Source organism: Phragmites australis, chromosome 8 (assembly GCF_958298935.1).
Source record: "Phragmites australis chromosome 8, lpPhrAust1.1, whole genome shotgun sequence".
Taxonomy (NCBI): domain Eukaryota; kingdom Viridiplantae; phylum Streptophyta; class Magnoliopsida; order Poales; family Poaceae; genus Phragmites; species Phragmites australis.
The window spans coordinates 31,087,979-31,103,401 of NC_084928.1; the positions used below are offsets into that span (position 1 = coordinate 31,087,979).

At 41.9% G+C, this 15,423-nt stretch overlaps 1 protein-coding gene and 1 long non-coding RNA gene across 2 annotated transcripts; one reads left to right on the forward strand and one right to left on the reverse strand.

Moving 5' to 3' along the window:
• Positions 1 to 3,392: 3,392 nt before the first annotated feature.
• LOC133927038 (uncharacterized) lies at positions 3,393 to 6,493 on the forward strand. The gene is made up of 2 exons (XR_009911238.1): positions 3,393 to 4,456; positions 5,474 to 6,493. It is a non-coding gene; the product is annotated as an uncharacterized LOC133927038 (long non-coding RNA).
• A 2,783-nt stretch (positions 6,494 to 9,276) lies between these two features.
• On the reverse strand, positions 9,277 to 10,324 carry LOC133927039 (uncharacterized). The gene has a single exon (XM_062373288.1). It carries the CDS (start codon positions 10,265 to 10,267, stop codon positions 9,482 to 9,484), a length of 786 nt encoding a protein of 261 aa, XP_062229272.1. The 5' UTR covers positions 10,268 to 10,324; the 3' UTR covers positions 9,277 to 9,481.
• Between the last annotated feature and the right edge of the window lie 5,099 nt (positions 10,325 to 15,423).

The window sequence follows — 15,423 nt, forward strand, 5'->3', positions numbered from 1 at the left end:
CCCAGCTCTCACTCCGATGGAGGAGAGGCTGAAGCTGAGCCGCGACAGCACGACGGAGGAGGTGGACGCTACGCAGTACCGGCGTCTTGTGGGGAGCCTTCGCTACCTCGCCCACACACGGCCGGACTTGGCATTCTCCGTCGGCTACGTTAGTCGGTTCATGCAGCGACCGACGACGGAGCACCAGCAGGCTGTGAAGAGGATCATCCGCTACGTTGCGGGGACTCTCGACCACGGCCTCTACTACCCTAGGTGCCCTGGGGCGGCACACTTCGTCGGGTATAGCGACAGCGACCACGCCGGCGACATCGATACCAGCAAGAGCACGAGCGGGATCCTCTTCTTCCTCGGCAAGTGCCTCGTTAGCTGGCAGTCGGTCAAGCAGCAGGTGGTGGCCCTGTCCAGCTGCGAGGCCGAGTACATAGCGGCCTCCACCGCTTCGACTCAGGCGCTCTGGCTCGCTCGACTGCTTGGTGATCTCCTCGGCAGAGACACTAGAGCGGTGGAGCTCAGGGTGGACAGCAAGTCCGCTCTAGCCCTGGCAAAGAACTCCGTTTTCCATGAACGGAGCAAGCACATCCGGGTGAGGTACCACTTCATCCGAGGCTGTTTGGAGGAAGGGAGCATCAAGGCGAGCTACATCAACACCAAGGATCAGCTTGCGGACCTGCTCACCAAGCCTCTTGGGAGGCTCAAGTTCCTTGAGCTCTGCTCCAGGACCGGGATGGTTCAATCTTCCCACAAGATGACGCACAAGACTTAGGGGGAGAATGATGGGATAAGTCCTTGTGCAGCACATGGTCTTTGTGGGGCTGCTGCATGGTCTTTGTGGGGTTGCCACATGGTGGTGGTCTTGCTGGACAGCATCTAGGACACTAGGACAGCATCTAGGACAGCATCTTAGACTAGAGGACAGCATCTAGGACAGCATCTTAGACTAGCATCTTAGACTAGAGGACAGCATCTAGGACAGCATCTTAGACTAGCATCTTGGCATATGCTTGGTTGGCCATGGGCCTATAAATATGTATTCCCAACCCCTCAGGTTGGCATGGCATTTGTGTGAGAAATAAAGGAAAAATTGTCCCAACTCCTAGTGTCATCCTCTCTCGATGAGAGTAAGAATTCAGCTACTACCAAGAGTAAGAATTCAGCGACTAACATATTCGTCCTGTTGCAGCCCATTCCAAATCGTTGCAGCAACAGCCTTTCTGATTATATCTGCATCCTAATAGGTTTATACTATGATTTGTGACTTTTAAAGTTCTCAAGGATTTTCTCTAGGAGACTATGATACTTGAAAAGTCTTAACAAAAGGAACACTAGATGGCCATTACATATTGTGCCTCTTTCTATTTGAGCAGTTCTTCCTGTTGTGCTAGCAATAGGTTTTTGTCACATTGTGGTTCATCCCGAATTTCCCCCAATAATCTCTCATTACATCCTGAACATGCACCGGTTTAACTTATTCAGCTGGATTTGAACCAAATATTATGCATACCCTTTTGCAGAATAACATAAGCCAGTGGGGCACAGGTGTCTGTCTACTCCCTTTCTTCAGAAGTAGAGACATAAGATCGACATGTAGTTTTGGCTTGTGGTCTTTGTTGTGAACAAGAAAACTGCACCATTCGAGTGTAAGGTCCAGGTCAATCGTATAAAAGTCAAATATGGATATGCTTCGATGTCTATCTTCACCTACTGCTATAGACATTTTAATATCACCAACGTTATCTGTGCAGCAAGGAAGGATCCAACAATTGATAGTTTTTTTTGGGACCCACAATCTTCGTGTGATCTTTTTATCGCCTACAGTTTCCATTATTTTGATCTCAGGCTGAAGCAAGCAAGGCTTTAACTTAGCTCCTCCTCATACGGCGCCATCTGAAGTAGCAAGTGGGTGCAGAAGTAAGGCCCTGTTCGATAGGGCCTTAACTCCTAGTTACACCTCAGATTTGTAGTTTGTAAACCAAAATAAAGTGGTTTAAACATCTATTTTTAGTTCAAAATAAAAACAAGATGGTTCACTCGTACATCCTAGGTCTCCTCGAACTCCAGCTCAATGAATTTTTAGAGCAACTTTAAGAATTTTTTTTAGAGCTGGAGCTCTACTAAACTGACTCTAAAATATCTCATGGAACCTATATGGAGTAGCTATGGATCTTCGAACGTATAAGCCACTGTTTGAGGACTGGCCGCGTGAGAAATTTTTTCCTCAACTTTTCCATGAACTTAATCGTGTCTTGTGAAATTTCTACGCTGTCTCCCTCCACATACTCCCTGACAGTGATCAATAAAAATGTGTAAGACGTCAAATTCAGCCATGTCAAGGTCTGCAGTGCTATACTCCAGGCATTAGCTTTTCAATGTCTTTTTTTTGCCTCTCATCTGGGCACAACTTGTAGTACTAGAACATACACGCAATCACGTACCTAACCCTCACACATGCACACTTACTCACACACCCTATACTCACACACCCTATACAATAGCTTTTCAATGTCTTGTTCAGTCACTTCTGCTGGAAAAGCATGGCTCTATTTTAACAACAAATAGTGTTCTCAGACAACCTATTCTGCTATCAAGTGAGCATCTGCCTTGGCACATCTCCACATGTGGCATCAAATGGGCCAAGCATTAACCAGCCATTAATACACTTCAGCTGCAGCAAGCAGTTTTGTCTTTCCATTGCAGTGAAATCCCAGTTTTTTCTTTGCTGAGGGAACTAGGGAAGCCAATCCCATTCCCTGGCTGCCAATCTCAAGACCAGAAACCACTGGTGGTTTTCTGGCTCTGCTCAAGGATAATATGCTAGAAACGTTAGGCGTATAAGCCACGTGCTATAGTAACAATTATTGCCTGCACCTAGTACACCTTACTGTGTTAGCCGCGCTGTCAGCTTGCCACACTGATCACTGATCCTTTAGGACTTCTGATTTCTTTCTTTTTTGGGGACAAGTTGGTTTGCTTCTCTGATTGGGGCCGGAGATACCGAAACAGGCGTTGCCGCTCTCGTCGGCGCTGCCAGCCGCTGACACGAGCCTACTTGAAAGTGGTTTAGAGAGGTGGCCTGCACCTGCCTGTGTGGACTGGTAGGAAACCAAGGGGAAGGATCAGAATTCAGGTGGGTTGCATCTATCACTGTCTAGTGCAACCAACTTGCTATTTAGTACTTCTCATATTTAAATGTCACCTTTAATTATGAGTTGACAATTGGGTCAAGCACATTGGCATCAAAAAACAATTCAGCATATAAGGCACTTCTTTTCTTTATTGAGAAAATTTTCTTTAATAATCTTCTTTTCTTCAAGAAATGTTTATTTGTTTTGGTGGACAGAAATTCTAAGCATCAGAAGGGGATGAAGCAAACACAAGGTTTTACTGGTTGGCACTTATTCCTGTTTTTAGTTATAACTATTGTTTTCAGGGAACAACCTACAGATCCAACTGACAACATTTTTTGTGTAGCATTCCTTCTACAAGCATTCCAGTGCATACCATTGCTGCATAGAAAAGAACAAGAAAAATTATCATTCACACGAATTTAAAAGATTACTCTCCACTGGATGTCTAAGTATACTGTATTGCCTTCGCTGATGTCCACTGCATGACATCACATCTTGAGAGCACAATGGTTGAATAATTATTGTTCTCTTTTAAAATTTCCCGTTCTTGGGTTCAGATCCAACCAATAGGAAAATGGTAGTTTATTAGCGCATCTCTTTTGACACCATATTTTATTAGGAAATTATGCAGTGGTTGGCCGCCTGTTGGTACAGCCTCAAAGGACAGCAACTTGGGGTTCTCCAACTAGTAGTTTTCAGTAGTTAATAGATGGTTTTAAAATATCATCCTTTTAGTTGACTGATTTTTCTATTTTTAATTCTTATCCTGCCTTAATTAGTCATGTAATTGTTGCCTAGTTTTCACAAAACATATCTATATCCCATTCTTCATACACAAAAGCAAAATAACTGGACAATCTAAATTGTTACTAAGTTCTAAGGGGGCAAGGCCTACATATGCTTCATACAATCGCAAGGAAACAACTGCACATATAATGTTTGAAAACCGTCTACAAAATTCTCCTTTTCTGAGTAAGGATAACTGGTTTGGTAAGCGTCCTGTGTATTTGACTTCTGAAATTAACAAAAATAAACCCACCTGTACAATTTTGTAAGTCCAAACCTCACCAACCCAAAAGTTCTTTTTTGGACACATAGTTGATACTTGCATTTGACATTTGTAGTTTCTGAATGGTTGGATTGTGATGGATACCCAACATCTTGGATGGATATGGATGATGGAGAGGATGCAAAAGTAATTCTCCAGTCAAGGATCAATAGAAATTGAGGGAGATGAATCTAACATTTCATTGATTTAAACCATGAAAACGGCAGTTAGTCGACTAGGTAACATATTATGCTGACAAAGGTGGTGAATGCGAGACTGAGAGGTATGGTGGGCCATGGATTTAGTTAATGCAGAGGCAATTTTCCATGCAATTAAAAGCAGAAAGTGAGATCTGAAATTGGTCACTACACATGGCATCTTAGGATCTTTTTCTAGGGATAAGATGCTTCATAAAGGAATTGAGTTTTTTGTGAATCTTTCTCTATTGTCTGACATTTAGCTGAATGGAAACTAAATGTTTGTTCATCCATAACTTTCTTTTATTAGTGAATTTATATGTTACCCTTCGGCATGCCCTATCTATCTAGCTGTCTGTTCCCTGAAGCGCATGTTAGATTAAATAAATTTCTTCCTTATCGAGGACACAATAAAAGAGCACCATTGGATCTTGTTTAAGATATCAGAACATAGAATACTGATTAAACAGGCAACCTTAGGCATAGGGGCGCATTTAGCTTATGTAAGTGTCGCTTTCAGCCAGCTTACATACACATCTGCATATTGTTAACAACACACTCATCCAAACTAACATTAAAAAAGCACCTGTTTAATCACAACATTAAAATAACAAAGACGTGACATTGAAGATTGAAATAAAATTTGGGGTTATTCCCGTCAAGGAAATTACCATTTCTGCATACATTTATAAGCACCTGTTTGTTCACATCTTTTGTAATAAGTGAGCTTTAAAGAAGAAACACTTAGGGTCTATTTGGTAGTGTTCCGGATTCTCCAGAAATATTTTGGTTGTAGTTTCTCCCTGAAAATGTTTCTATGGTGAATCATAATCACTTTGTGTAATTATTTGGCTAGTTGAATGAATTATGATTCTCGAGAGAGGATGTCAGTTGTAAATGAGAAGGAAGTGAATTGGAAATGAGAAAAAACACATTTTGCGTGTTTTTCCCTGGTAGTGTAAAAAGGAGAAACATTTTTCCCATTTTAGATTCGAACCACTTGCAAAAACACCATTTGGTAGAGATTTCTCGGATTTTGACTAGAATCCGAAATGTTTCTTTCTACCAAACACACCCTTAATTAGAGTATTCTTTGGCTGCAGGTCCAGTGAAAGGAACACACAACTAAATGGGTGCTCACAGAGGGAACACATCTGTGCATTCTGTGGTGCGAGATTGGTGTCCAAATCAACGGAATCGTTGAGGTCGATCTTGTGTGTAGGGCAAACCAGCTTTTCGATTGTAATCAAGGGTAGATTGACCACCAAGAGTGCAGCTCCAAGGTGTAAACAATGGTTCAATCATCTTGATCCAATTGCAAAGATCATTATTCTGGATTTCTTCAGTTGACACATAACTTGGGCACTTGGTATTCTCAGGACAGAACTAGAGCAATAATTTACATTGGGGCTGGGAAGCAAATTTACGCACCGAAGTTGATCTCCTTTTATTATGATCCCATCAGTGACCCTTACACATCATTATTTGCATCACTGTTCTGAATTTCTCCAGTCACATACTTACAACTTGGTGTGGGGTACTACTACGGGCATGTGGTTGGCAAAGACATTATTAGTTTGATGTATATTATTTATATTTTCTGTTTTGATATCCTATGTTGGTTGTATCTTATTAATGAGAGTTCGTATGAATTTATTTTTGGGAATATAGCACATAGAGATGTTCATGGGAGGAGTACCTTAATAAAGATGAGGTGGATTATGAGATCGTATGGAGGAGTAAGCGTCATCCGACGGTGCTGTCAAGCTATCTAGATAATCATAAAAAGGCAATTCGTGATTTTTACCGTGCTATGTATCCCCAGCACAAGAGGAGAGCTATAGATGTTGAAGAGGTAGCGGCTAATGGGGTGCAAATGGAGATAATGAAGGTTTTTATTGCTAATTTGCCTATGGTTGTCTCAAACGACGATGACGATGATAATGATGATGCGTTGCTCTATGAAGGATCGGACAATTAGCATGTAGGGTCAGTTCGATGAGTATATTGTTAGTGTCCTATATTAACGTACTATGTTAGAAACTATTTGTGAATTTTATTTGTAATCGTCGTCTAATGTACTATATGAACCATATATATTGTTTTATTTGTGTCTTTGCTAAGTTTATTCGTGTACTGTTATGGTAATTATGTGTATCGTCTATGGATGGTTTATGAAAATAAAATATGCCTCGACAGTCTAGACCAAGCATATTGGTCTTCGATAAAATAAATTCTTCTTACCATCTGAGATAAGACACAACCATGGTACGATACATATCAGCAATAGAGTAAATATATCGATCTACCAAATAGAAAAATAAAGAGTGGTGAATATTGTGTCGCGCTAGGTTCTTTGGCGTGACTCACTGGTTGTGTCACGCCAGGTCCATTGGCGTGACACATTTGAGCTCTTACACCAGAGGCGCCCCAATTGCAAGGGCTTACTAGTATCGATTGGGGGGGGGGGGGAGGAGGGTCGGCGTGACACCATTTTGGGTCACGCCAGAGACGTTGGTGTGACCAAAGTTGGAGCCGCGCCAGCTTGTTTCTATTTTCAGGGGGCACCACGAGCCGTCATTTGAGGGGACCTATGGTGTGGCGCCATGTTGGGTCACACGATAGGTCTTGGCGTGACCTCTTCCTCTGTCACGCCAATAGGATATATTTAATTCGCCAAGCCTATATGCGTGATTTTGTTACTAGTCACACCATATTTAGTGGGACTAACCTGTACAGGCTTCGACAACCATGGTTAAGCTGAGTAGAAGCATTCCTGTAGCAAAACAAATTTTCAATCTCGCAGATACATTTAATTCGCCAAGGGTTGTAGTAATTGTTGAAAATGCAATTGATATCCATTCTCAAACAATCGAAACACAATTGATATCCTTTCGCAAACAAGAGAGATGCTATTGATAGCATTTCACAAACAATCAAAATGCAATTGATATCCAAATGCAAACAATCAAAATGCAAAGTGATAATGTGACGACAAAGTGTTACATGGTTCGAAACATCATAAAATCCACATAAAAGTATCACACGACAAAGTTTTACATGATTCGAAACAACACTAGTGCTTAATTACATAGAATCCACATAAAAGCATCACATGCATGACATTGTCTCAAATATTCTTCACAACTCAGCCCCTAGATGTGTACGGCATCTTCCTCCGTTCACGCCCTGGATTGGTAGCAAAGACGTTGGCACTCGCAATGTCAGTCCTGTCACGTGCACGCTTTGGTTGCTGTGAAGGTTGTGTCGGCAGAGGAGCATCTACGAGCTGCAAGTAGTGCTGGATAACGAGCCAGCTCGGCTCATTTGAGCTCGACTCATTTGGCTCATTTAATATAACGAGCAGAAAAGCTAGCTCAACTTGGCTCGTTTGGCTTGCGAGCCAACTCGTTTGGTTCGCGAGAAGCCCGTTACTTTTTTTTTAAGGGAGCAGCTCGTTACTAGGATAAAAAGAATATAACCATCTACTGAAAAATGCATCGATAAAATCATATAACAATAGCAATGACATCTACAAGTATAGTACTTCTTTGCATGGTTTAATCAGATGTATAATTGTTGTAAGCTAAATTTCTTCTGAAAGTTTTTCAAACCCACATGTAGCACAACAGTAGACAAATCCACCTATATATGTTCTGCTACTAAGACAAAACATTCCTAAAAAAATGAAACAACATTCCCCACATATCCATCTATACATGCAAAGCCAGAAGTAATGATCGATGGGAGAAGAAAAAAGATAAGAGCTACATCATAATGAGGAGCTGACCAATAGAAAGCCAAGTAGACTGGCGAGGAGCCTTTCCATCGAAGATAAAGATGACCAATGAGCAAACTGGTGACCACAGTAAAAGAGAGCGATATGATGCAGACGATGGCTTGGATTATTTGGCTCGCGAGCTGGCTCGTTATCCAAAAGCACTAAAACTCTGGCTTATCTCGTTAGATTTTGGAACGAGCCGAGCTGAGCCGAGACGAGCCAGACACGAGTTGAGCTAGCTCGCGAGCTTCGAGCTTTTCGTCCAGCCCTAGCTGCGAGCTCCCAATCTCATCGGGCCCGTAAGAAGGGTCGCCACCCTCTGAGCTGTCTTCATCACTCTCAAAGGGTTCCTCACGTCGAGCCTTATAATCAATTTCAATCCCAACGACTCATCATTTTATCACAATAATTCAAAATTACTCATATATATAGAAGAACATGCATTGCTCACATATATGGAGTCTAACCATATATGCCTTAATTACCTACGCTCAAATGATTGTATACAACAAATTCCACACGATAAAAATACGTAACTATACATCCATAGCACAATATTTAACCTCCGATCTAACCCAAAACGTATAAATTTCATATATCATATATCATCACCAAAATATTGAACCCTACCTACCATTCACCTAAGAATGCAAGCCAAAAAAACCAAAAATAGATGGATAGAATGGACGAGCTATCTTACTAGGACACTTCCCTGCGAAATCGGCTTCGAACCAAGCCCGAATGGTGGAGGATTGGCCGAGGAGAGTCTCGTCGACGTAATCAGTCTAGGGAGATGGGAGGAGGAAGAACAACATGCGAGAGGGAAGGACCAGTGCGACCCTCTGTATACACCTCAGTCACGCCAAGGATCTTGGCGTGATAGCCGGTCACATCAATACTACTAGTGTGACATCCGGCCACGTTGGCACAGCGCTGCGACAGCCAACCAACGTGGCAGGCCTTGAGCTGCGCCAGAAGTCTTGGCGCCTTAGTCACGTTAAAGAGGTTGGCGTGACACGAGTGGGAGATCACGCCAATACCTTTAGTGTGATCAAAAGGGTTAGTTTCTGAAAATTTAGTTTCGCACGTGCTGTTAATAAAATATTAGTTTTAAATAGGCTAAAATAAAAAATTCCCCCAACTTGTCCAGTTTTTCTATGATCCCACCAGTAACTCTTGCATACACACCGTAATTTGCATCCAAGGGTGCAAGAATTTCCACCATTTATATGTTCATCTAGAAAGAGAAAAGAAATCAATCGGCCCAACTCTCAACCAAAGTGCAAAAAATCCTCACGACACAAAGGAAATCAATCTCTAGCCCTACTGATTAAGATGCGTACATTTCGCCAACCAAATCCATCCTCGACGAGCTGACGAGAGGCTGCAAGAAGTCATCAGTAGCCATCCCTTGGAAGACGTCCGCCTCCTCCAAGAAGCTCAAGAAGCCTCCCGGGTTCAGATCCATCCACAGCTCGTTACGATCAAGGTCGTAGTCGCCGAAACCTCCTTCCTCCACCTTCACCTCGCACTTGATCTTCCTCTTCTTGCTCGGCTCTTGTTGCACCGTGAAATCGCTCCTATAAGCCACAGCAGCCGGCGCCAGCCTCTTCTTGGTCATCTCCTTCTCCTCTTCTACCGGCGGTGCCATGTCCACCGTGCTGGCACCGTCAGGTTTCCCGGTGAGCCGCTGCACGAGCTCCCGGAAGTTGGCGACGTCGGTCTTGATGATCTCTGGCGCAATGATGTGGATGATCTTTATCTTGGGCCGCGTCGTCGTCGACGTCGTGTGTGAGTCCCTGTGCGCGCGCATGGTCGATGGGCTCATGCCGTGCTGCTCCCTCATCGATGTGTGCACCGAGAGAGGTTGAGCTAGAACGATGAGGAGGAGATATAGGGAGAGGAAGGGAAAAGTGATGTAGAGATCAAGAAAGGCTAGACGATGTTGTTGTTTTGGGGGGTTGTAGGACAGGGGTTGGCCGGCCGGTGAGGTTGTTATATATGGTGGAATTGAAGAGGAGAGGGGTGACATGGCATGCCAGACGAAGACGAAAACCAATTTACAAGTTTTGAAAGGGAGAGGATGAGCATCATCAACACAAGTGTGCCACCACATACAAAAATCATATGCCCATAGAGAAATGGTTGATACTTTTAGAGGAAGGGATGTCACGAACTCGCGGTAGAAAGGAAAGATAGTTTCATATATAGGAAGAAGGGGAGACGTGTGTGTTAGAATATGTACATGTCTAGAAAGGGCAGCATGTGTGGCTGTATTTTTTCTAGAATTGAAGTGGAGAATAGTATAAGAAGATGTTCTACCTTTGCAGTACTAGCATGCATGTATTCAGTTGGTAGGTAGCTCCTGATTGCCATGTGGATTCTAGTTGTTCTAAGTGATTGATTGACTTGTAACACATGCTAACTAACATACGCATGCATATATATAGGAACTAAAATACTGATGCAAACGCATGAGGCCTTCCTGTGTATCACTGCATGCACAATTGATGCGGCCAGTGTGTACGTGCTAACATAGCGTATGGAAAGCACAGAGATATCTCCCACCGAACACTCTACGCTCCACCGGTACACTACGGGCCGGCACGCAGGTAGGTACGTAGCTCTCGCACGAAAACGCCAAGTCCCGTGCAAGGATTAGTTTCCGAGGAGCTCGCGTGCGCGAGAATTTCCATGGACACGCACGCACGTACGCCACCTCTCAGCTGTTGATCGCATCCGCCGCGTCTGCGTCGCCGCGGATCGGTCATTCCACAGTACGTCCGCGCGCGCGCGCGCGGGTGCGGCAGGCAGCAACGCGGCCGTGGCTCGGGCGCGAGATTTCGTGGCCGTGGCTCGGGTTGATTCGGCTTGGTTTTTTGGGCTGGGTGGATTCCACGCGCGCCTCTGCGCCCCCGCCGGCCGGCCACGCGGTTGGGGCCGGCCTGCGCGGCTGGCTCGCGTCACGCCCACCCACTCGCCGCCGGTATGCTGCCGCGCGCCAACGACACAACACGACGTGGCCGGCGGTTGCGATGGGACCCATCGCACGCGCTTCCATCTGCTTGTGCTCGTCAGAATTCAACACAACGTGAAAAAAAAAACACAAGTGATGCGTGATAATCATTTTATAATTAAAAAATCATTTTTTTATTTGCGTGATTCCACGTAGGGATGATCATCATTTGTCATGAGTTACATGCTATTTTTCATATTATCTCATGCCAAATTTGTACAAATATTTTATGAATTTCAGAATATTTTATGCCAACTATCGTAATTTGATAGGTGATCTAGAGTGACTTCGATAAAATAGGCATAATTATTATATACAGACTCAGGTTTTAACGTTTTTTCACTCTACATATATCTAAAAAAAAGTTACATCTATTTTTTCTAATTTTATCGGGTTTGGTGAATTTTTTGAGGTCAAAAATGGCTTGTAAGATTGAGTTCTCGCCTCTGAAATTTCTGCACTGTTTTCAAAACGCGCGTTTGTGTCCATACACGTCACCCCTTACACCAAAATTGAGTAAAAATGTAATAGTTCCCATTCTATGTTGCTGAGTGAGAAAAATAAAAAGATTATATCTACTACGTCATCGTACCCTACACTACTTATAAGTTTAGTGTTTATATTTGTGCTTTTATACGTAAATACTCAACTATAGCATGGTTGTAACATTTCTGTATAATATTTTTTTGATCGGTATAATACTTTTAGTTTTTAGTTGAACAAATTAAGTAAGAAAATACAGTATCTTGTTAGCTCTAATAATAGAGCTGAGTTATCAGTGACTCATGATTGGTCTAGTGAGATCCGTCATCGATAACTAGTTTATGACGATCCGTCACTGATAAGTTAGTCATTAGTGACGAGTCGTAATTTTATCCGTTCACTAATATCATAAGTGATAGATAACTTTATTATTAATCACTACCAACCTATTATAAATAATGGGTCATAGTCTAATCCTAATTATATAAATAACCATTCTTACCTAAGTGACAAGTCACCGGACTTATACAATGTCTTCTTTACGTATTTTTCACTGCAAGTTGAAAAGTACCCTGGTTATTTAATGAGTGGTTGGTCCTAGTTCTCGGTCCTACAGCTCGAGTCCTCTCCGATCGAAGCGCGCGCGATGGGTCCCACGCACACTTAGCATAGATCAAGCAGGTACATACACTACAGGGAGATCCGATGGTTCACGTACGTGAGATCTTCACGAAGACGAGCTATCGCATGAACTGTGGCGTGTGCGGAATTTTCACTACTCTAGCGGAGCGATCAGACCACCGAGGCACTCCATTTTTCTAAGCCGTGATACAGAGGTGAAAGCGAGGTAAGAACGATCCGATCCGGACGTGACGAGAGAGAAATATAATCAATCCATTCTGCCCGAGCAAATCATCCATTCTGATTTCTGACCTTGCATACATACATCATCGCTTCAATCCGGCCCCTCCGCTATTCTCTGCCGTTTCTACCTGCTTCCCGCGATTGACCAATGGAGGATGGCCAATTGCATCCACGTTCCCGGCAAGCTGGGCTTTTCTTTTTGCCATAATCAAGTCAACATCCAGAAAACGAAAGCTTATCGCGATGATCCTAACTTATCATCCAGCTCTAAAAAGCTGCACGTCGATTCTTAAGTACTACCAAATAAATTGCCATCTACAGACACAAGCTAGCACCCGTCCGTACACTGTAGCACACCTGGTATTTACCTTGCAGCACACAGGCACGGCCTCCATGTGTCAGCTGGGCGTTTGTTACTGCTTCTGATGGATGTTTTTTTTTTTTTGAGGGAACTGCTTCTGATGGATGTTCACTAGTCAGTACTGACCAGCAGCGCTTTGTCATTTTCTTTTACCTAATCCCAAGATGATTAAATCTTTTTATTGCTATTGCTCAGTGACGGAGCTAAAACGACCCAATAGAAACTCTTTCTTCCTCCTCTCTTTTTCTTTCTTTTCTATACCAAAATTTGAAGAGGGGCATGGGCTCCGGCCAGGTAAGCAGGGGACGTGTAAGGAGACATGAGCCCTCTCCGAGGTGACTAATGATTATTTATTAGTAACAAGTCTATATTGTATTTCGATTAGATGTCATATTAGTGGTGGGTTGTAGTAGGACATGTCATTAATAAGTTTTTATGATAGATCACACTGACTTATTACTAATTTTGTATCTTTTTTTTCACGTAGTGGCTCAGGGGCGGACCTCACTTGATCCAAGGGCATTCAGCTGAATACTAAAAAAATTATCAAATAATTAAGTATATGTATGTGTATTTGTCATATATATATATAGGTATACAATCAATTTGTTGCGTATGACTCGGATCACTTGTTTAAACTTATTGGTTTTACCCTATGAACTTCTCAAACAAGTATTTGATGCCTCTTAGTTATACACTCAAACTCTTTATTAAAGATATACGTATAGATAAAAGGTTTAGAAATGTAAAATCTTAAGAGCTTTCAGTCATACTTGTTAAAAGAGATAAAAGTCTCATGTACCCTATTATCGATAAGTTTCTCAAGTTGATGTAAGAAGCTTTACAAGTTGGTGTTAGTTTTCCTGTAGCAAATGCTAGTATTAGGCGGGTATTTTTAGTAATTAATTATGCAAAGAATAAGCTAAGAAAGAGAATAGATGACTAATTGTTGAATAATTATCTGGTTATATTCATTGAGCGCTAGTTTTTCAGGTAAGTCATGGACGAGATCCTGATATTGTGCATTCAATCTATGAAGAAATATATAGTTAAATCATACTAATTATTATGTAATTTGTATAACTATTTGAGTTTGTCTCTAATAAGAATAATTTATATTATATTATGGAATTTAATATTATGAATCTTTTCTTTTCCATTGAATATTTTATGACTACCATCGAAGTTTAAATGACCAACCTAAAAATCTGAGGTCCGCCATCGAATGGCTCCTGCTACTGGTTAAAGTTTGGAGGGCAAAACTGGTCAAACCCGGTTGGTTGGTTGAGAGCGTGAGATATTTGGAATAAGACATGCGCACACAGAATGTAGGCGGCACTTGAGGCAGTTTTGAAAATCTTTTCTTTATCGCGCCACTTGAGCTTATCATTGCCATTGTTCAGGGTTGGGCTCGTCCTTCTTACCGCCCCCTCGTTGCTTCGTGAGTTGTTGGAAATGCTTCGATGGCTCGGAAATGGGAACAATGATGATGTGAGACAGATTCTCGCAAAAAAAAAAGAGAGAAACAAAGAAACAAAGAAAATGATCAAATTCAGCCGGCAGATTGTACCAATATGTTACACATCCGATAGAAAAAAAAAATGGTTACACAGTCCCCTTCTGGGCTGGAGGAAAAGAGCCAGATTGATATTGTGGGCCAAAAAGAGCCCATACGTTGTTAAGAGACAAAATTTTTTACTTTTATTTTTTAATATTTGTAAAAATACTCATCCATTAATAATGTGATATCAAGTTGTCACCTATCCAACGGATGATATCTTGTAGGATTCATGTCGCAATGATAAGAAATTAAATATCCTAACCAACACAGTATCCACACCAACATATCACATAACCAATGAATAACATCTTTGCTATAGTTCAACCACCAGACGACACCTTTACTATCACAGTTGGAAAGGCAACCAGAGCAACTGCACTCCGTTGTACCTATTGAAAAAGGTATCACATGTTTTCCTACATATACATGGTCGTAGGTGCTCTCACATTATGATGACCGTAGTGTGAGGTCTCAGGTCTGTTAATTCCATGCTGACTTATTTCAAGCTTTTATGTTGGATAAGTTGAAACAGACAATGAGATGCAAATATAGTCAAGTGCAGTTAGTTTTTGTTTGCGAATGAACTTGTTTAAGTGATGGCCCTCTATTTTACATTAGCCATGTGCGATTACTATGATGCATGTACTTAAGTTAATTAAAAATTGTGAGAGCACGTACGGGGAAAAGGTATCCCCGTTCAGTTAATTAAAAATTGCAAGAGCATGTACGGGAAAAGGTGTGACATCTTTTTTCAGTGGGACTCAGCAGAATGCAAACGCTCATGTAGTTCTTTTAACATGTGACAACAAATATGTAGATGGTTAGTTAGATGATAAGTTAATATAGATGTTACGTTAATCAGGATATTTAATTTATGATTATTATATAGTTGGTTTTATAAGATGCTATATGTTGGATGGACGATACCCAACATGCGATACTTTACTGTTACTCTTTTAATGGACGACGATAATTTAGATATACAAT

Excerpts from the sequence above, each read along its gene's own strand:
- LOC133927039 (XM_062373288.1), bottom strand. The coding sequence starts at position 10,267 with ATGTGGTGGCACACTTGTGTTGATGATGCTCATCCTCTCCCTTTCAAA.